The 21895-nt window shown below is 38.9% G+C and overlaps 1 protein-coding gene across 2 annotated transcripts; it reads right to left on the bottom strand.

Annotated features, from left to right (window-relative positions):
- Nucleotides 1–102: 102 nt before the first annotated feature.
- slc43a1 (solute carrier family 43 member 1) lies at nucleotides 103–20291 on the bottom strand. Of its 2 annotated transcripts, none has more exons than XM_011480095.3 (15): nucleotides 20043–20291; nucleotides 14705–14868; nucleotides 13886–14078; nucleotides 11809–11864; nucleotides 11279–11355; nucleotides 6310–6402; nucleotides 5999–6132; nucleotides 5795–5916; nucleotides 5497–5643; nucleotides 5385–5420; nucleotides 5160–5295; nucleotides 4932–5052; nucleotides 4756–4829; nucleotides 3999–4122; nucleotides 103–2729 (listed from the first exon to the last, which is right to left on the bottom strand). In XM_011480095.3, the coding sequence occupies exons 2-15, from the start codon at nucleotides 14856–14858 to the stop codon at nucleotides 2532–2534; spliced, it is 1665 nt and encodes a 554-aa protein (XP_011478397.1). In that variant the 5' UTR covers nucleotides 14859–14868; nucleotides 20043–20291; the 3' UTR covers nucleotides 103–2531. The 2 variants fall into 2 exon arrangements, with proteins under 2 accessions (XP_011478397.1, XP_011478398.1); XM_011480096.3 differs by having other exon boundaries at nucleotides 20047–20291.
- Between the last annotated feature and the right edge of the window lie 1604 nt (nucleotides 20292–21895).

Below are 21895 nucleotides of genomic sequence, written 5' to 3'. Positions count from 1 at the left end.
ATACAAGTGAAGCTTGATAACACTTCAATGAAGCAGTGATGAAGAAAGTGTAGTCCTGTCAGAAGGCAAAGACTTCACATAAGGCAATAGACTACACTATGATAAAAAAGAAAGTTTTTTTTTTTTATTCTAAGAAACCCAAACGTAAGCAAAACCAGAACTAATCAAACTTGTGACGTCAGCAGACTATACTATCCTGAGGTCAACTTCTGAGCAATTAACCATGTTTACAGTACCAAAAGATGGCTTTGACATTCAAAGAAATACATTTGGTCAATCTTAAATTCTACTTTAGGACAGGCAGGAGAAAATCAAAAGTTAAAAAGCAGAATTCATTTCAAATGAAAACAGGAAAGACTAAACCACACAGCACTAAAAATATACAATGCATCAGATCTTTTGACTTTTCCAAAATATACATAATGGATTTTTTGTTTGCCTCGACGGCCGGTTTTTCTGCAGCTGACTAACAGAACAATGGCAGGGTGCAGGTAGGGGGTCTGGTTTCATGTGAAATGTGAGACTACATTAAAAAAAAAACCTCATAATTCAGGTATCATACTTTAAAATACTTTACACATCCATAGCCAGAAAAGCAACAGAAATACTTTACAAAAATATGCAACAAATGTGATATTTACAAAAAAATAAAAATCAATTTTGGAGAATTTTTGTTGCTTCTAAATGAAGGGGAACACGTGAAGCTGATGGAAAATCATTAGTGTTTTTCTATCAAGCATCTAAGAAAATACTATTCCCTTTTCATTGCTATTGCACCTAAAGTGCAAAGAGACACTTGAATACAAGTTTTACACACAAACGAGTTCATTTCTGCACACAGGGCAGGCTAAAGTGTTCCAAAGTACCAACACACACTGTGTGTCACAGTGATTCACGTCACTCATACTTTTCCTTTAGAAATTTGTTCTGTGTAAAACAGATTTACAGAAATGTTAGGTCCAAGCTGTGTTCCCCACCTCCCACCTGAGGACAATCCCCCAGCCCCAGCCAACATTAGGTCACACCTGAAGAACTTTCAGGACGTTACTTTACCCCCCTAACTTGAGTGTGGTAAAAAGTATCGTCTTGTCCTTTGGATTGTTTACATTTATAGTAATGTGGGAAAAAATAGACCGAGAAAGGCTTGTGTTTAGGACTGAGGATAGAAAGGAGGTAGATGTGGCATCTTGACAAGCGGGTGTCTGTAAATGTGTCAAAACAGGCTGGACTCAAAATATCATATACTACTGTCTAAAATGATCAAAACGTGCCCTTGATTATGCATTTGCAATGGAAGTGTGGGAGAAACATCACAAACATCTGTACAGACTGAATAATTAGGCACACTTTCATCAAACACCAGATAAACAGTATAACTTTTTTCATATCTTTTGGTTGCTCTTTGGTGCTAGCAAGTGTTGTGTTGATTGTCGGAAAACTAATGGATAGTATTTCAAGTATAGTGATATTCTCGGCCTGTCTTTGCATATGCCTGCACTCTTCCTTTATGGCTTTGACTGACACTAATTTGGCTCTTGGACCTAAAGCAAAAATAAATAAACAGCAACAAATGTTGATGACACATGCACTCCCGAAATCACAAGCTAAAAAAGTCCACTCTATGTTGTAACATATAGAGCTTCTAAAGGGAGATAAAAGTACAAAGAAAATTAGTACTGATTTCTCTTGCACGAGAGAAAGTATTTGGTGTTCATGAGTAAGAAACGTATGTGTAGCGCTGCAGTTGATCAAAGCAGGTGTATTCCCTGCACTGAAACAAACCTTATGACTGCAGAACTTAGTTTTAGGGGAAGTTCAGAGATAACATGACGGTGACGCTGGACATGCAAAGCGCCAAAGTAAAATAAAACTCAATAATTTCACGTCCTTGTGACGGGTTGTGTTTTTATTGTGTTAATTCTGGGTTTTGTTCTAGACTGTAACGCTGTGAGCGGAAAGTCTGAGGACCTTGAACTTCGTAATTGCAGAACAGGCAATGGATGCCCACTTAGTGTCTGGCATGGATTGGCTTTAATAAGAGACCAGGATGAAAATAGAGGGAGAGCACCAGAATGAGAAAGGAAGACAGACAGGAGGGCAAGATGGGTGCTACCCGGCTCCCAGAGCTGTGCTGCAGCGGGAGCGGGGCGGGACAAGCCACCAGGAGGCAGAGCAAGAACGGGACGGGGGATTGATCAGCAGAAAGGTGTGGACGCCATGCAGCCCTCTTTGAGCCTCTGGTCATTTTAAAGGGCCAAAGGACTCTTTGTGCCTGGTAGAGCCTCAGACTCAATTCAGGATGTTTCTTGTGTATACCAAATACTTTCTCCCAATCATCAGTTACTTTCTTGTGTGCATAGGAAACCAGTACTAATTTTTTTTTTTTTTTTTACTTCTATGTCCCTTTACGAGCTTTATGGTAACAAGATACCTTGGTGACAAGCAACATTGACACCAGCAATAAAGAATTTTCTGGTCAAAAGAAAATATTGTTTTTAAAAAGTTCCCCCAGTCTTCTACTCTGTGGAGGTCTAGGCGTCAGTAGCAGTGACTCCATTGCTGTGAGGTTTGTGGCCGTTGGCTTCAGCGTGCTTGAGGGCTTGCATCTCCTGACAGGCCGGCTGCTTGTCTCTGACAGCCTTTTCTTTCAGCAGGTTTTTACGGTGGAGGAACAGGTAACCTGGCAACAGGAAGCCGGCGAAGGAGAAGATCAGCAGGCCCACATTGATCTGAAAAAAGTGGATAGCACAGGTGAAAAAGCTATACTTAAGGTCACTTTAGTGAATTTGTACTTTATTGACAGTAAAAGTTAAGACGCTTTACTTTCATTTCGTCCACAACAGAACAAAAAAAACCCCTAAAACTCCAGTGTTTTTCAATAATCTGTGGCTGTTTTTTATCACAAATGTACATGTCTTAGTCTTTCTCCCATTCATTTTGATCACATGTGTGTTAACGCAAACAATTAGCTGAAGATATGATATAAGATATATTTTGATTCAGTTATTTTCACCATGTTTTTAGAAAGTCAAACTTGTTGGTTTAAAAAAATGGTGAAAAGCAGTGCATGTGGCTTTTTACAATGAGAATTCGGCTGCTTTTAGGGCTGTGTTCTCCTATTTTTGATTTTTAGGACTCTCCTTAAATAAAACCCTTCTTACCTCTCCACTCGGGCAGGACACTCAAGTCTATCCAGACCTGAACCTCTCGCCATAAGAACAGCCTTTTTTCCTTCTGCCATAGCACACATTAATAGAAATAACTGCATATGTAAATAATTAAGTCAAGTCTGTTTGACTCTGTGCATTTGCATTTATGTTAAGCATAAACAATTAAGCCTAAGCAAGAGTAAGACATTAGTCTTATGGCTATGGTTGTCCTTGATGACTCTTAACCATGACTTTAGCCACATCTACAGCTTTGACAGGCTTCTAAGTAATACTTTTGTCTCTGTTTCGCCTTATAGCTGATATTTGAGTATTTTAGTGTTTCTTTTATTCCTTTTCTTCCTGTTCTCTTTGAACCACAAAAGCAGATGTTCACCTTTACCGAGACTCTACTGGAAGTTTTTGTTAGTCCTGGGATTACACTGGAAAGGTTTGATGGAATCTATTGGTCACATTTATGAACTCTTGTTTGTAAGTATTTTGCCTGACAGGAATTAACAGACAAAACTTTATTATAAAAACTAATAAACATCTAAATTCTTTTGGAAAACCCTAAGAGTGAGTCAAATCAAATGTACTTTTAGATTTAAACAGAAGGTAGGGGTTTGCTATTTCAGAATACACACTGCTCAACGAATTTATCCAGCAAAAATGATTTTATGGATTCGAGCTTCGAAAATTGTGCTTGTAATTCGTTTTTTTTGGGTGTAATTTTCACTCAAACAATATTTCACACTGAAATCAGTAACAAATTTCAAGTTGGTCACTTTTGATGTTAATAGTTCTTTATAGCTCAGAGTAGCATTTGCAGGCTTGCAGAAAGTTCCTCACCCAGTAGCCGTTTCCATGGAGATGCCCGACCATAATGATGAAAAGCGGCTGCTGCAGCAGAGCTACCACAGCACTAATAAGGGACTGGAGGCCAGTTAGGGTGCCAAAGTGGTTGGATGGATAGCTGTGGGGAAAAACACGACCCGTTAACACTTAGAAACAACGTTTGGAATTACCGTAAACAGAGTTGCTCAATAATCACCATTGTAATAAATTATAACATAACATATTCATTCATATCTTCCTTTTTTGTGGATCCAACACTTAGAGTAATTACTGCCAGAAACTACTAGCTTTCTTGCTGACGAGGCTCCAGCAGACACATCTTCTTTCAGTGACTTTTCCACACATGATGCTGTGAGATTTCTTTATTAAACACAGAACTGAACAAATTGTGCAACAACAGAGGAAGTTTTTCCATTTGTGCCAAAAAGCACGCCCGTTTTCTTTGCAGCACCGTAGTTTCTGCACATGCATAATGCAGCAGACCCTACTTCTGTGGGCACATCTGGTAGCTTTTATCACATTATAAATCTCTCATGTTTATATGGCGCGATGACAAAACTCTAAATGAAACAGAAAGAGCATAAAGTCTCGTCGCTGGGACTTTGATGTTGTAAATTTAAAGAATTAAACATAAACATCATATTTGCACCTTGTTAACATAAAAAGTGGCACTCCTTTAATGTTGTGGAGAAACTTTCCATGCCTAAGGTGCTTCATACTTCATTGACGTAAATGATGAATTAGCACTCACACAGCAGCATAGAGGCCCCCGCAGCACGAGTGGATGAAGCCTCGTACCATGGTGTGGAGGATGAAGGTCAAAAACTAAACAAAAACAATTTTCCTCGATTAATGCAATTTTAAAATGTTTTTTTCTTATCCACATTCTATTGCCTTGGTGTGTTTTTGCATTTGAGTGTGAGATACCTGTAGAGGCAGGTTTTCGATAAGGCAGCAGATTCCAAAAATGATTAGCAGCATGTTGGTGAGGATGAAGGCCCTCATGGCGTTGGTTATTTTCTGGATCTTACGGTCTCTTTGAGGTCCACTAGTCAGTTCAACAGTGATTTTTAAAAAAGGGATGCTGTTAGTCTCACATTAATGCCAAACTTTAATCAAACTATCAATAACAGTGAAGTGTTTTGTTGCTTGCACCTTTTCTCTTCTCCTGAAGAGACAGCTGTGGCATCAGCACACTCCTTCATCCTCCAGTCCATGATGTAACCAATCAGAGGGCAGGTGACCAGACATAGCAGCTGCATCGTACCAAAGATCGATGCGTAGAAATTCACTGAAAAAGTGAAAAAAAAAGGTGAATAAATATACCAAATAAAAGAAGCAAGGAATGTGAGCTCAAAGTCACAGTATTCCAGTGCTCACCTGTCTCTTCTGCCTCTGACACCAGCTTCTCTGATGCTGAAAAACACAAGATGACTTTAATAAAAATGCATTTTCAAGTTTGTTGCAAGATAGGACCATTTTGGGCACTCACGGTGGTCTTTCCCATGAGTCACCAGGAACTCCAGCATCTTGTTCATTGCTCCCATATAGAAGATGATCCTCAGCTGGGTCATACCCATTGTAACCAGACTCCAAAGAAAGATGGGGGAGAACACAGACCGGCGGAAGGGAACACCATCTGGAAGCAGAGGGGAGATTTCATTTATTTCATTAGGTGTTTGCAAAGGTTCTAGACCAGAAGTGTAGAGCACTAATGTAATTCTTGGATTAAATTTAAGAATAAATAGAAAGACTCCTAAATAAAAAAATAAGACTGTTGCTGGACTCACTGGGGCTAGTACTTGGTCCATTTGGAAGCTTCTCTGCAGAGTGATGAACATCTCCATTTTTATGGTTTTCTGTGATGCTCTTTTCCTCAGATGAAGGCAGCTCTTTCTTTGTGAGAATTTTGCTGTTGTAGGCAAAGAAGAAGAATGGAGTACGCTTTTGTTATACAATTGTAATGCTGAAAAACACTTTGTAACAGGCTTTACCTGTAGTCGACTTCGTCTGGTGTCGGGAAACCTTCTATGGGCCAGTTGAAGAAACAGTTTATGAACACAAGGCCTGCGAGGCCTGCCCACATCCACATGATCAACTGGAAAGATGCACCTGCATCGTAGATCACCTGGAGGTGCAAACATATGAGGGATTAAGGTGCTGAAACAGCAGCTAATCAACCTGCCATAGACAGCAGCGGGAACCCAGGGCACATGGGAAAAGCATGCAGGGACACAGGGAACACACATACTCGGCACAGCAGTGGACCAGCGGGAGCTGCACTTATTCAACTGAACCAATTTACCTTTACGCCAGGGAAGGTGACAGCAGAGGAGGCGTAGGAGCCGATCATCAGCGACATGATAGTGGAGCTCATCGCACCAAACATGTTAGGAAGCTAAAGAAAACACAAAAACAAGGCAAAACCATAAATCGCAACACTAATCTCACAAGTTCACCATCAGAACATGAAATGCAAGTATTGGCCAGCAGAGGGCAGCTTAGAGTTTGCACTCAGTGACACCCGCTATCCCGGCAGAGCTGGCAAAAAAATGTATTTCCATGACACTGAATATATAAACCACAGCCTGCTTGCCGTTTATGTCTCGAGTTAAGTCACTCACTAACCTCTTGTTCACCATGTATAGTCTTTATTCTTTCAACCCCAACAATTCACAAGTGTTGGGATTAAAGGGTACATACCGTCCAGACGAACCGAGCTGGATTCTTTAATCCCACTATAAGAATGTGTATGACACACAGCAATAAGCACACTGTGGCAGGCACCAACACATCATACATCGACCTATTTACTGCCTTAAGTAGATTAGAACAACGTAACAATGACCTACTGTACTGGCAGTGAACTAAGTGCTCTTTGATTAAAGCTATAAACACGATTATAACATCACATGGGAAGGATTGCAGTCATGCTTACTATTCTCTCTCAAAGTTTCCAAATTTTTGCTCGCCTCAACTAATCTCCAAGCTGTGCCTAAGTTCGGCAAGCGGGGTCACTGACCCCCCTTCTGTGACCCCCTTCTCCTCACGCTGACCTCAATTTTTAAGACACAGGGTGACCTCTGTTCCACTGCCTTGTAAGGCACAGACATTTTTAATAATACGAGGTGGTAGCCGCTTTTACAACAAATTTTAGAGATACGTTGACGTTTGAGTGTGTATCTAAACTGTCATTAACAAACAGCTGCAAACAATACTGACAAACTATGATATGTGGCTAACCTGTTATCTTACGTTACCTACTGATTAATGACAGAAAAAAAGCAGCAAGAAAACCCAGTTATCCCAGAAAGAAAAGAAAAAACTTTTGAGCTGCAGACTCTGCTAATAGTCCTTTGTGGTATCCTGTGATCCATTGTTGACATATAAATACTGATTATAGCAGCTTTTAGTGTAACTGGTATCTAATATCTTGTAATAACTTCAATAATACAAAAATGTTTGCATTAACATTAAAGCACAACAGTTCCAGTATCTTAGGGTTAAAAACTGTTTTGTTTTAATGTTCATACTGAACAGATAGTAAAACATGTGAAGAAGCTGGTAAAAATTCAGCACAAACACACACACAAAAACCCAAAAGGGAATTTTGAACATTTGATTTATGTATTAGCATCATACATTTGTTCTGTTTCCTAGTTCTGCTCATGCCATAAAAGGTCTTTGTCAAATGTTCCAGCTCCACTAAAATTCCAAGAATTTTCTTTCCGCTTCTGAATCCAGCAAGTTTCAAGAAAGCGGATCCAAGCACAAAACTTTTTTTTTTTTTTTAACCAGAGTTGATTCTTGTTTGCGTTGTTTGTGTGTGTGTAGGCTGATGTCTACCTTTTGCTGACAGTACTCTGACAGTTTTCCGCTGGCAGGTTATAAAGTATTTCCATGTTGCGCTGGGAACCATGAGTTCCATTTGAGAGCTGGCAGTTAAACAGGGGAAAAAAAGTTTCCCCTTAGGATTATGGGAGGTCAGCAGAGCCTGACTGTCTGCACAAGGTGAGAAAACCTCACCGAGAACACCCGTCTTCATTCAGTACTTCTGAGAATTCTTACTTCACATCTCCCAAATCACATTAGTTGGAAATCCGAAGAACTGATGCCACATTTGTCTGAGCACACAGGAGTTTCTGGATCTCTTACTAACGTTAAAGCAAAGAAGCTCTTGCAGTGTGAGATGTCAACCACAGGATGCGTGATTCCAAAACGCCGGCATCAACCATCTCGTCTGGGATGATGGTGCGATGACATGCATGTGCCAGCTTTCAGGGCCTTGCAGCACGTGTCTCCTATTTGAACACGTGACTGCATGGCAGCACATAAAGGTCAGCTGGTGTCAAGAAAGTCACACACAAACAGAGCTTTGGTCCAATTTGTTCCGATTAATCAGTTCAGGCTATGCTCCTGCTGTGCCCACTCACTTGGACGTTGACAGACTTTGGCACAGAGATTAATTAAGACTTTAATTGCTGAGTGAAAGGGGGACATTGCAGGATTAATTGGTATGGATCCTTGTTTTAGATCTAATTATTTGAGGAGGAAAGAAGAAACGACAAGGATAATAAAAGAATTTGGAGTGGGAGTAAGTTTTTTGATGGATCTCTTTAAGCTGCAGCTGCAGTTTATAAATCTTTAGCAAACCTAGCAGGAGATTTCAAACCCCAGCTGATTAACACCCCCTTCTCCGTTCCACCTCCACTCTGCCACCCTCTCACAGATTGGTCAAACAGGCATCTCTTGCAGCGCTCGTGTCCAGCTGTAATGATCTTTCGTGACTCCAACAGTGGTCAAGCGCTGAGGAGCTTTTGAAGTTTCTTCATATTTGACCTCTGGCATCATTATATGAGTGGGGCTCAGTTCCCTGTAGTGACTTCTGTTTGCTGAACAAATTTTTACCCACAACTTTAAAAGCTGAAGCTCGGAACAACTGAGAACACATTTATCATCAGCATGTGAGCTGACATGCCCCTGCCATTTCTGCTAATCCTGCAGGACAAGTCCCGAGGAGAAAGCAGGAGGATGCCTATCCTCATTCCTAGAAGGCTGATATGTAACAGAGGGAGCCCGGAGGTCGCAGCCAGAACAAAGCTGAAATAGACTATAACATTCTAGTTCTCATCAATAAACAGAGGCAGACAGAGAGTGTTGATTTCTGATGCTTTTCTATTGGCATAAGTCCCCAGGCAGTTACTTGGTGAACTGCAACTGACTTCAGTTGCTTTTATTTCAAACAGGCCTTAAACTTAAAGTCCCTAAGCCAAGACACAAAAGAAAAACTTCAAAAAGGTTTCACAAGAACCAAACTTATTTTACACCAAAAAATTTTTGTCTGCATCTTTGCCTTAGACATTTGTTATAAAAAGAAATGACAAAGCAGATGTGAGCTGGGGTTGTTTCTATGTAGTGATGTTCTGCTGCAGGGCTGAGTATTTTCTTCAGCAGATCAGAGAGGACGATGGAAGAAAGTATTTTTTTGTATTTCTACAAATTCTGTCTTTTTCTGTCAAACTTCTCTCAATGTGACCTCTATAGAATTTGCAGTGTTACATTTAGAGCTCAGGTTTTGTTTTATATTAACCCCCACGTCTGGTGCATGGCAAACAAATCACTGCAAACAACAGGGCACCAAACTGACTTCAATCTTTTCATTTATTCTCCAGGTTTTCTAGTAAAATAATAATTTTGGCTCCTCTTTAAGTGGGTAAAAGTTGATGAGAAACCAGAACTTCAGCAGCTTCATGCACAATCTCAAATACTGAAGTTCTACTTTGACTTTTGAAGTAGAACTTCACGTTTTTTAAACTGGGCTATAGCCAACACAGAAAAGCCTACTGGGAAAAAAAAATAAAAAATCAGACTAAACACTAACAAACTTCACACAACTGTAATGCGTGTGTTTCCTTGACTGTCAAGGTGATTACATAGATGGATGGTCATAAGAAAGAAACATTGAAATGTGTCCTTGATTATTTTGAGCAGAGGTAAGTGGGCTGAGCTTTGATGAGGGTGTGTGGCGGACCCCAGGCTGTCATTGGTGGAAGTTGAGTGACATACTTTCCACCTTTGAGTCGTCATGTGCAGCTCAGACGCACAGGACATTCTGCATGGTAAACAAGAGGTGATAATAAAAGCCCAGCTGCTGATGTTGGTACCAGCTGACACATCCCAGCTGAACTCACATGCCTAACAGGAGATTAAATAAACACAGCTCCCAGTCACAACACCGTTCTCCAGAGCTGAGGTCAACACTGGCTTCAGGCACGTTAAGGCCGTCAACCAAACATTCAAACCTATCTGTTCCAGGAATAAACACTAAATTTAAACGGGCTTATAGCATGAGTTATGTAACCCCATTAAATGGGAGACAGACAGAGGTTAGCGGCTGGGTTTGGAACTTTTCACATGATGTGAATGTTTTTGACGTTAAGGACACTGGAACCATCATCAATCATTTAAACACTGAAGGACTCCTTTGTTTGCACCAACCAGTACCTTTAATAACACCACCCCCTTAAACTAAATGGTCATTTAACTTGCAGGGATTTTTTTTTTAGTCAATAACAAGACATGACGTCATTTTTTCAATACATTTTCTATACTTTTAACACTATTCCATTGTATGCAATCTAGATTATTTCTTTACATGGTGCAAGATTCAACAAGGAGGAACTTTGACCAATCAGGGGCTTGGATTTGGTCATGACACATGGATGGTGTCCCCTTTAGTTTACAGAGATGCCAACCGTTTGAAAATTGATCACTAAGCAGAAATTAATAATTGCAGTTTGTGGGCGGACGGAATTCTATGACATCAAGTCTTTCATATTTCAGAATAGAGCTGTGAAACAAAAAGCCTGAAGCAATATTAGCCCGATTTGCAACGCGTTAATATTTTTGCACCAAGCTTAAATGTTTTCTATTAAATTGATCTTTACGGAAAAAGACTAACTTAATGTGGTGTATACACTAATAAAAGCAATTTATTTAATTTAAAAAAAAGGCTGCTTTTCTACATAGTGCTGCAGTTTTTCTAACAAAGTGATCTACTCTTGGCTACTAATTTAATAGATCTAATATTTGTAAAGGAAAATGCCATCATAAAAGTATTAGAATAAGGGAAAAAGTGATCTCTTGTAATAATTCCCAGTGTTGTCATTTTTTTGGAAAGTGTAACATTTTCAGAGGTGTTCGGGCAAAAGCAAACTCTCAAAGTTCATATTCAAATATTGGGATGGCATTCTTTTCTCTGCAGTGTGTCTCACCGTGATGGAGGTGAAGGTCAGGCAGATGCCTCCAAAGCCGTTTAGGGAAAGCGCCAAAAAGATGAGCGCCGATAAAGCTGAAGAGAAAAGATAAGAGTACCAAATCACTCTTCACACTCAAATGATGCAAAAAAATGAACAGAATAGTTGAAGTTGAAGTTATTTTGGTTCTATAAACGTAACATTTTACAGCTTTTAAAGGATAAATCAACATCAACCAAAAAGAAATGGGATGAAGCATCATGCTTATTAAATAGTTAGAAGTTAGTTTGTGCTTTTTCCTTATAGCTTAGTTTTATTTGACTTAAGAGAATAAGAATAAACATTTCAGCATTTCTATATCAAGAAATAAAGGTTATTTCCAATAAAATACATCAGAGCAGAGACAATGTCAACATTAACCAGATTCCACCAAACAAAACATTTTTTGAATATTCTATTTTTATGCCGCTGTGCACAATATTTACATTTGGGTCAACCACATTAAAAATGTTAAGGATTGACATGACTGTTTTTTGCTTTGTACTCACCATGAGGGTTATAGACAGACGCGGCCATAATGATGCATGAAAGACCAAATAATGAGCTGCAATGAAACAGAAAAAGAAAAAAGAAAAAAATAAGATCACAAAAAGTTTCTATAACTTTATAAAGACAAAAGGTAAAAATAAAAAAAATGATTTAACCACCAAATTCAGTATGAGAAGTTGTTCTTACAGATTTTCAAAAGTTTGACAAAAGTGATAAATGGCTGCCCCTTCTTAAAAAAAAGGGGAATCCAGGTACTAAAACAGGATTTACAGCAGTTTTGGTGTAGAGGTATAGCAGTCGACCTCTGATTGAGAGATCGCAGGTCTGGCTCCCGCCTTGCCCGCCCATGTGTTGAAGTGTCCTTGGGCTAGACGAGACACTGAACCCGACATTGCTCCTGGTGGCTATAGGTTGGAGCTGCCATCAGTGTGTGAATGGGACTGTGACTGTAAAGCGCTATAGGCCTTCAAGGTAGTAAAGTTCTATATGAATATACACCATTTACAGTTGACACCTGGTGTTTGAGTTTCATACATTTTGAGATTGTAATAATTTAATGGTCGACAATCTGTTTGGTAGGAAAGAGAAAGGTAACTGCCTCCGATTTACAGAAGAGCAGTGACAGTTTAGCTAACATTTCATAGCACGAACAGAAACCTTTGGTATGCATTTTAGGTAAAGGGACTGGGATACTTCTGGAAACTAGTTCTGACCAAAAAGGATAAAAAGAGACAAATACTAACTGGTCTCAAATGGCTTCAAACTACCAAACTCAGCATTGAAACACTTCCTAACCTTTTCAAGGCTTTTCACTTTTTCAGCTGTTTTAGTTTTCTACTCACTCACTCTCTAAGATTTACTTCCTTGCCTTTGGTTAATTCCCTTTTCATTCACACCATAAATGAACTGCACCAGAATTCACGTACCAGTAGGCCTGCACAATAAAAGGAACATTCATCAACATCAGGATTTCAGCTGGTTCTGTACGCATATCACAAAAGACGGCGTAAGCCGCAATGAATGGTTGCCTTAAATGCATGCATAGACAGAGATATCATTACATTTGTTAAAAAGCCAAAAGCGCCCATTATTGACATTATTCTGTTGTTTCTGTTTTGTTTACTTTTTTGAAAAATAAAAAACTGTTGCAGTGAAATGGAAATAACATATGAGTCCTTTTTTGTTTTGCTATTTGTTCATGTATCAAAGTCATGTAGTCATCCCAGTATTGATCACCCATATTGCACATCTGACTCATATCTTGATGCCCTACTTACAAGTGAACTAAGAACCAGATTTTTAGTCATTCAGTCATAGATCATCTCGTGTGACACTTCCTAGTGAGTAAGACCAAGTTAGCTGAGAGTATTATTCTAAGTGAAACTGTTGCTTAACCAGTCATCTTAACCAAGGAGTAAAACCTGTTTGAAAGGCAGACATCGCTATCCACAGCCATCAGCCGTGTGGTTGATTAAAAAACCAAGTTTGCCAACAGCTGGGGCAGAACAGAGAATTTTCCACACATGAACTGACTCGAGTTTGTTCCACTTTTCCACAGCTTCCTCTCTGCCTGAGTCAATCTACAGTAGGCGCATTGCAAAGTGAAACCACAACATTAACATGTGTGAGATGATGTTTAAACAGAGTAGTGTATACACTTAATTACTCGGTTATGTTAATTGAACCACACCTTTGTAAACAATGACAGGAAAAATGTTCTAGTTCCCATGGTTGGAATGTCGTCCGTTTACATTAATGCACTGAATTAACCTTTGTGGAAGCTGCTTCAACAGACAGAAGAAGGTCCTCAGGGCAAAATGTTTTTATCAGAGAACTAAATCTGCTTGATTGATTTTAAGTTCATCATTTTGAAAATCTATACACATACTATAAATATTAACTCTGTATTTATGTATTTAATAGTGCTTTGGTTAATTATTGTCTTACAATGTTTTAGTTGTAAATAAAAAGATTGTGAATCATCTTCTCGCTAGAACATTCAGCAATGATACTTTATATTTTCTAAGCATCGTGCAGCCCATGTAAGTTCAAAAATCTTTTCTTTGAAAGCATTACCTGCCCATCAGTCGTATGGGACGTGGACCGAACTTGTCCATCAGAATGCCGAGTGGCAGGGTTGTGGCGCTAAGCAGAAAGGACCCAATGGTGAAGCCGAGATTCAGCATCTCTTCCTGGTCCACGCAGGTAAGCCAGTGATCCGCATGACCATCGGAGGAATTACCGATCGACACGACCACAGAGTCGTTCTCTGAGAAGATAAGTGAACGAAGGAGATACGAAAGTTAGAAAATACAAACACACTTTCTGTAAAAAACCCTTTTACACCCTTCACTGTTTTCATCCATGTTGGATATGAACAGTTAGCACTCTCAGATGGCATTTATCACAAATAAGTCCAACGATTCCTTATAGATGAAACAGATTATCAAATTGACTTCATTCGTTGCTTGTTTTAGCAACAAAACTGACATTGTAGAAGATTCTGCCACCTACGGAAGACATTTTATAGAGTCAAATTAGGATAATTTTTCTTTCTTGTTTAAACTCTCGAAGTTCCTACCTTCATAGAAAATAAGTCCAGTATTAGAATGAAAACAAGAATCTAATTTTAATGAAGATCTATGCAACGTTGGCAAGCTTCACGTGTCGCGTCTCCATAAAACATGGCATGAAAGGCATTGATTGACAAGTTCAACAGCGAAATCATGCAGACAAAAAAAATCAACAATAGAAGGAGACCCCGAAAGGCGAAAATTTCCCCCAAAAAATTCTATTTTAAAATCTGTTTTTTCGTTTATTTTAAACTGATCCTAATTTGACTCCATACATTTTATCCATTATGAAGTGGACGAACCATCTATAATTCCATCATACCTGAGCACAGGTGGGAGTAGAAACCTTCTCTCTTCAGCATGATCAGAAGGGAGCCCCAGCCCAAAAGCACGGCTGAACACAGCAGGTTTTCAATCACCGCTGTTATTGCCATCCACCAACGCCTCCTGTAGGCCTGGCGAAGAGAGGGTGCCATGTCTGCTGATCTAAAGGACGGACAGGGGAGAGAAATGAGAGAATAATCAGTTTTGAACATGGAAAATGCACCTCAGTGAGACACTACTCATTTCAGTTTGTTCAACCAATAAGGAGGAAAAAGCCAGCGTTACACCCAGATTATGCTAAAGAAGTGAAAAAAGGGTGTGAATGTTAGACTGTTAAGCTTTAGTGATTCACACAGATCAAGGTAAAGCCTAGCTTGAGAAAAGTTTAACGCAACACAACAGATAGGCTTCAATTTTACTGTCACAGTTCAAACCTGATTTATAATACAGATTATGGGCGATGCAGCCTTTTTGTAAACACTCATGTATGTTCAAACAAAGAAGGATGACCTGTTGAATGAGATCAGGTCAGTCGTGACCACCTAGAGAACATCGGTCACTTTAACCAAAGGCTGTACAGATCCCTGTCGCACATTTTAAACAATGTGATCTAAAAATAGTCAGCTCCTCTCGTCAAACCAAAAAAAAAAGGGGTGGAAATGGCAACAATCACAGCCTTGTACCGGAAACCCGGCTTAATGAGGGCATTTTGCCAGCCTTCTGCCTCTTACAGGAGGGACAGGGGGTCCAACAGGACAGATTTGTCTGTGCGTGTGCCTGTCCGGCATGTGTGTAATGCGATTACTTGCAGCCCAGTGAGTTGCCTCTGCGCTGAAAGGAGAGTCTGAAAAGGAGGATTTCTTTGTAATTGACACCCCACGATGAAAACCCAGTATGCACACACAAACTCGCCAACGTTCAACAGCGAGTTGACAGAGCGAGGAAAAAAGCTGTTTAACCCAGTAATGTAAATACAAAAGACCTAAAGGAACTTGCTCAGTGGGTCAAGACAGTAAAGAGGAACACTTTTGGGGGGTGGGAAAGCAAACATCTGCAGTTTTTTCTGTTTGCAGTTGTGCAGGTGCCTAAAATATGAGACCTGTTTTTATTTGAAGCTAATCTTTGTGATTAGCATTGTTTCAAAAACACAATATTAAAACGTCTTTACTAAAAATAGATAAAACAAATACACATAAACAAAAACAATATAGCTAAAGACATTAGTTTAATGTTGAAAGCTATGAAAACACCTAATACATATGCAGTACTTTTTGGGACCACACATTTATACTTGCAGAGTGCTGTGATGTCACAGACCCAAAGCAAAGCAGTTGTTATCTGCTTCCTGTTTCTCATACTGCATGCTGTAATTTGCAAAAGGCAGAGTGAACTTAACAGGCTTCACAACAGTAAAAAAAAAACTATTATGATTGGATCAAGAAGCTCACTTCGCAAATAAAACTTTAGCTCCTGTCAGCAACTAAAGTCTCCTAAACTGTGTCGTTATTTAGCTTCACCGTAACCCTTGTGCTATCCTAGGCACTTTAACATTGGGAGTTGGGTCATCTAGACCCACTAGACAATGCTCTGAACCTTTTTTCTTCAATGATTTGTGATCTTCACTGGTGTCCATGGATTACATGAAATCTTTCCACCTTTATCCACCTTTGTCATGGTAGGAATAACACGTCAACGTGAGGGTGGGGTCATCTAAGATAGCACAAGGGTTTTGAATCCCACAGAGTGTTTGAGAAAAAGAAGGCCTGTTTGCACATTTTTGATCAGTGCACAATCAGTGCATATAGATATGTTTGCTAACATAAACAGATTTCCAAATTGGATCAAATCTGTCAATGGTTCAGCCAACCCAGAACTGACAAACTTATCCTCAAGAGCTACAACCCTGCAACTGATTGGTGCTGCTGACTACCTAAATTAGATACGTTCAGTCAATCAGGACGTGCAATAACTTGAGTCAGCTAATAAGCAGCAAGTTGGGCAGGTAGGACAGGAAATTAGGCAGGGTTGTTGCTTCTGAGAACCAAGGTTTGCCAGGCCTGAGGTAGTCCATGGCAATCTATGAAGTGGAACAGGACATCATTACATTAAAATATTTACTACAATTATTCTGTACAACAGACATGAGAAGAGCTGGGATTATTCCTTAATAACAATCCAGGACTAATGTAAAAAATAGTCAGGAGCATCAAATTGAATTTTTGTTTGATTCAGTTCATACACATTTTTGTAATTAAAGATATTCAAATACTACTAAAACTTGTGCAATCTTGATGATTTTTTCCCACTATTAAACACAAGTACATTTTAAAAAATCGGAAAATTAGGAAAAAGTTCCAAATTTGTTGTTATTCAATACAAAATTGAATATTTATATTTTATAATTATAAAATACTTTATATTATACCGATTCCTTAAGCTACATTTACTTTTCCCTTTTTATCACCTTTTGATTTATTATTATATTATTGTTACAAGCGTTCCTAGTGGTCTTTTAATTGTGAATATGCCATTTTTAGCCAAAATCAACAAACCTGTGTTGTTTTCTAGGACATAGTTTCTGCAGGGCGGCAGTGGCTTCTGGGTAGTTTGCCTTTAGGTTGTGGGGAGAACTGCTGGCATGGAGTAAGCCTTACCCCTTCCCATCATCCATCTGTTTACATTTTCTCCTGCTAGCTTACAGCCACTCACAACCCCAACCTAATATTACCAGTGCAACAAAAACGGGGAGGAATATTGGAGCTATCCAGCTGTACAGTTTCGAGCAAGATACCAGCTCAGATGAGGAAAACCATGACGTATATGGATCTAGTTGTCTATAAATCGATGCATCGGGATGAAGCAGAGCAGGGAGCTTGTAGCTCTCTTTAGTAACTTCTACATCACACCTACAAGCTTTTATAAAACTGCATTTTCATCTGCCCCTCATTCACAATAATGTGAATAAATTATGTAAAAATAAAGCAATTTTAAGCTTAATGTTCCTAATATATGTCCTCCATCCTGAAAAAAATGTCACAAGAGAAGAGGTTAAAAACACCAAAAGATTTTCATCAGAGGGGGTTGTTAGGTATTTGGCCAAAAGTCTGATGATTGATGCTGGTTATTGTTTGTTACTAAGCATACGCTCTATTGACTTTATCTCTTTACCAGAGATAGAAGTGGGGCTCCTTTCCGAAGAGGTGATTTAAATAAATATCCCAGTTAACAAAAACCAAAAAGTGATAAAAGCAACTTCTAAGCTGTATTACATTTTTTGTACTATGAGTTATGGGAGATAGTAAATGTATTGAACAAACTGTATACAGAACTTTAAAGGGTACAAAAACAAAACATTGTTGATTGTTGACAGATTAAATATTTAAGCCCACATAGTCTGAGTGACTGCTGAATGATTCAGTGCCCTATAAATCATTTAAAACTCATTCTCATTAATGAGCATATATTTAATTAATTCAAGAAAAGTACAAATATATGAAAAAAATACACCTGACCACTGATAATTCATGTGGTTTTTCAAAAATATTCAGGAAAAGAAAACACTGGTTTGGGATCAAGTGTTTGCGTCTCCAGGCTCAGGCTAAACAAGCACATGTGAGACCCATACAGCACACCAGTATGCAGCCTCCACCTCCTCCTGGTTTGTCACCTGCCTGGTGTAGGTCGGTTCTTGTGGAAACTGGACTTTGTCATTCGTAAACAGCAGGACTGTTGGTGGTGTGATGATACCAGAAGGTCAAAGCAACAAAGACTTGCCAAGAAGTCAAACATGTAAGCCGTGTGCTTTTTAGCTTTGGCAGGCGGCTGCAAACTCCTGTCATAACAGTGTGAAGTGTGTATTTGGAGGAGGGAGCAGAAGCCTAAACAGGGAGAACACCATATAAGGAAGCTGTTTCCTGAAATACCTGAGTTGAATGATGCAATGTTGCAGCTGTGGAGTTTCCAATGGAGTTTGGGGATTAAAATGGAAAAATCAAGTTTTTTCATTCATAAAATGAAATACAACACGCAGAGTATCTGTATTTTTGTTTGCAATTCACAACTCCTAAGGTTCGTGTTCTCTTCTTTCCCTGCTGAGGATATGATGACCTTGTCAGGCCGTGTTTGTCGACCTCTGCGGGACTTTAGAGAACCGCATCACAAACTCCTTATCCTCACATGTTTTTAAGAAAATACACCAAATGTTCCCCACGGAGCCCACGCAACACTCGGAGGCTGCCCGGCCGGCAGGCAGCTGTTTCTACACGATCAGGACCTCAGGCCGGGTCCGGTTACTCCTCCAGGAGCGCTGCTGCGGCGTTTACTTACCGCCGGTAATGTCGTAATTATCAATATTAGTAAAACCACAAGTTAAATACTTGTGAAGTCCGTACAAACATTTCGATCAAAACGTTTATCAAAAATTGTTTAGTTGATACAAATAATTAAAGGGGTAATAGTGGGATGATAATAATAGTAGACTTTGGCTTTGGGACGCAACTTGGCTGCTGCTACTACAATGAAGACTCATTGTTCCAACACATGGCTTCTCAGTTTTACACCGTTTAAGTTTATCGAAAAAACTATTCTTCAATCCTAAAGACAAAACCAGATTTTTTTGTTTTTTGTTTTACTGATGTTTATAGTTGTTTTTAAGAATTACGCACGGGTGTTCCCATCAGGGGGGGTTACCGGCGTTTGAAACACTATAAGAGTTTTAAAAAAAATTTTAACAACCAAGAAGGTTCCATGACCGTCTTCTAAAGGTTGTGCACAGCACCAGAATGTCTATATCTGAGTCACATTGTGAATAATACCGATAAAGTTCATATACATTTGCGTTTTCCACGTAAGTAAAGGTATCTATCTGGATGGACAAACGCGTCCATTGTTTCTGACCAAACACAGAACCACGCTTCTTTTTTATTTGATAGCAATGAGCGAAACAAACCTTCTAATGGTTTTTTTCCCCCAATCTTCTTCTAGCTTGAGTTATGCGCGCCAGTTTAACACTACAGGAAAAGGAAATACTAAATGAGGAAATAATCTCTGAGAGCAGAAATGTAATATCCCCCCACGTGAGCCTCCTGCTTTCGCGCTAACATTTCACATCTGACTGAGCCATTTCATTTCTGTGAAAGAAAGAAAACACTTTATGAATCTTTCTAATTTCCGCGGGTTAAAGGATGGCCTCTAGGAGATAACAGAGAAGTTGTAATCCTCTGTTTAGCTTCATGCCACGTGTCTTAACCCGTTTTATCCAGCCGCTCTACTCAAATGATATGGACAACTTTTACGCATCAAAATATTTGGGGGAAAGAAAAAGTTTAACCACTTACTCACTTTTGTTGAGTCTTCTTTAGGAGGAAATTTCTTCACATCAACTTCAGAGTTGCTCTTTAACTTTCAAAAGTCTGACTTTACTTGTATTCCTTTTTAAGATTAGATTAGTTGTTGTTGTTTTTTAATCCTACTATACGTTTATTACAACGTTTTCTTTTTGTGTTGTCGTTTTCTAATGATGTTTCTAAAAACCGTCTACTGAGCTCAATGCTTCTTCCCTCTCTAGCCATTTACTCCTATCCAATTTGACTTTTATTTCCCTCCCTCTTTGTAAAGTTTGCCTCTCTTAGGGGGTGGAGAGAAGTAACGCCCTGTTACACCCCCACCGTATCAGTTTCCCCATTGACTCACTTTCCACGTGCTCACAGTTGTCTGCGGCTTCCCATTCTGACTATTCAAAAACATAAAACAATGCCATGTAGATTATGTCCATCAACGAATCAATACATATATCAATATCTAGATAGATAGATAGATAGATAGATAGATAGATAGATAGATAGATAGATAGATAGATAGATAGATAGATAGATAGATAGATAGATAGATAGATAGATAGATAGATAGATAGATAGATAGATAGATAGATAGATAGATAGATAGATAGATAGATAGATAGATAGATAGATAGATAGATAAGTTGCACCACATTGTTGATAGTAATCTCACCTCCCAGCTAGAAAGCCTGGTCAAAGATGCTCCTATTTTATGTAGAAAATAACCAACAGCTTGATCAACTTTAACATATTTATGTATTTTTACACTAGAATTAAAATTGGAACTAAAAGTAAAAAAGGCAGTACAGTTTGGGCCTTGATTTAAGGTCAAGGGGTCAGCCGCTTGTATGCAAGTATTTGGTTGTTCATATATAGTTGCTGCTTATTAATTAGATTGTTTTGACATTTATATTTACATTTTCAGTGTTTTGTTTGTAATAGTCCTTCAGTATATTGTTTATTCCATTTGGCTTGGATCAAACTAAAATAAAGGAGATTGAAGTTGTTAATTAGAACCCATAAGAGACTGTAGTCAACTCAAGGGAGCCACAGATGGACCCATAATGCATTCAAGAGGACATAAACAATGTAAAATAAACACTGACCTTAAAAGATAATTTTTACACAATTATTTAGCTTTTCTAACCATAAAAGGTATCCTTGATGCACATAAGCAAATAGTTTCAAATGGAACTAAAGTTCAGAAGATTGGTGTTACTGTGCCTTCTCCCCTAAGCAATTCTACACAGTGGTAGGTTTTGTGCATTCTTTGTTAAATGTTTTGGTAAAAGGCGCGCCTTTCTGGTTTTTCTGGAAAATGTAGAGTTTTCCTTTTTTCTTTTCTTTTTTTTTTTGGGGGGGTGCAGTCATGTAGCAGAAATGCCTATGAACAGAAATTCAAATCTTTTATTACAAACTTGATCACTATTGCCTTTAAAGTTAGAAGAATAAAAATATATCTATAAAGAAGAGGTTGTGTTGTGCCACAGTGTGGTAGAGAAAAAAATAACTTTAAATAATTTGAATAAAGTTTAAACAAGAGACAGGGACACAATTCCACAAAATCTGAGTAATTATTGGTAATACACATAAAACATATTTATCCCCCCCCCCCCCCCCCGGCCCGTATTCAGAATTTTTAACTGAGTTTTCCTTCCAATCGACTATTGTTTTAGATTCTGATCAAATGATAATAATAGGGGATTTTAATATTCTTGTTGATGACCCCAGTGACTGTCTAGGAAATGCTTTTGCAGCTTTAATAGATGTTGGTTTCACCCAAAATGTAAATGAACCCACTCAGTGTCATAAGCACACCCTGGACCTTGTTTTAACCCATGGTATAGAGATAA

This window comes from Oryzias latipes, chromosome 10, assembly GCF_002234675.1.
Source record: "Oryzias latipes chromosome 10, ASM223467v1".
Classification (NCBI taxonomy): domain Eukaryota; kingdom Metazoa; phylum Chordata; class Actinopteri; order Beloniformes; family Adrianichthyidae; genus Oryzias; species Oryzias latipes.
This window is presented reverse-complemented; position numbering and strand designations above follow the sequence as displayed.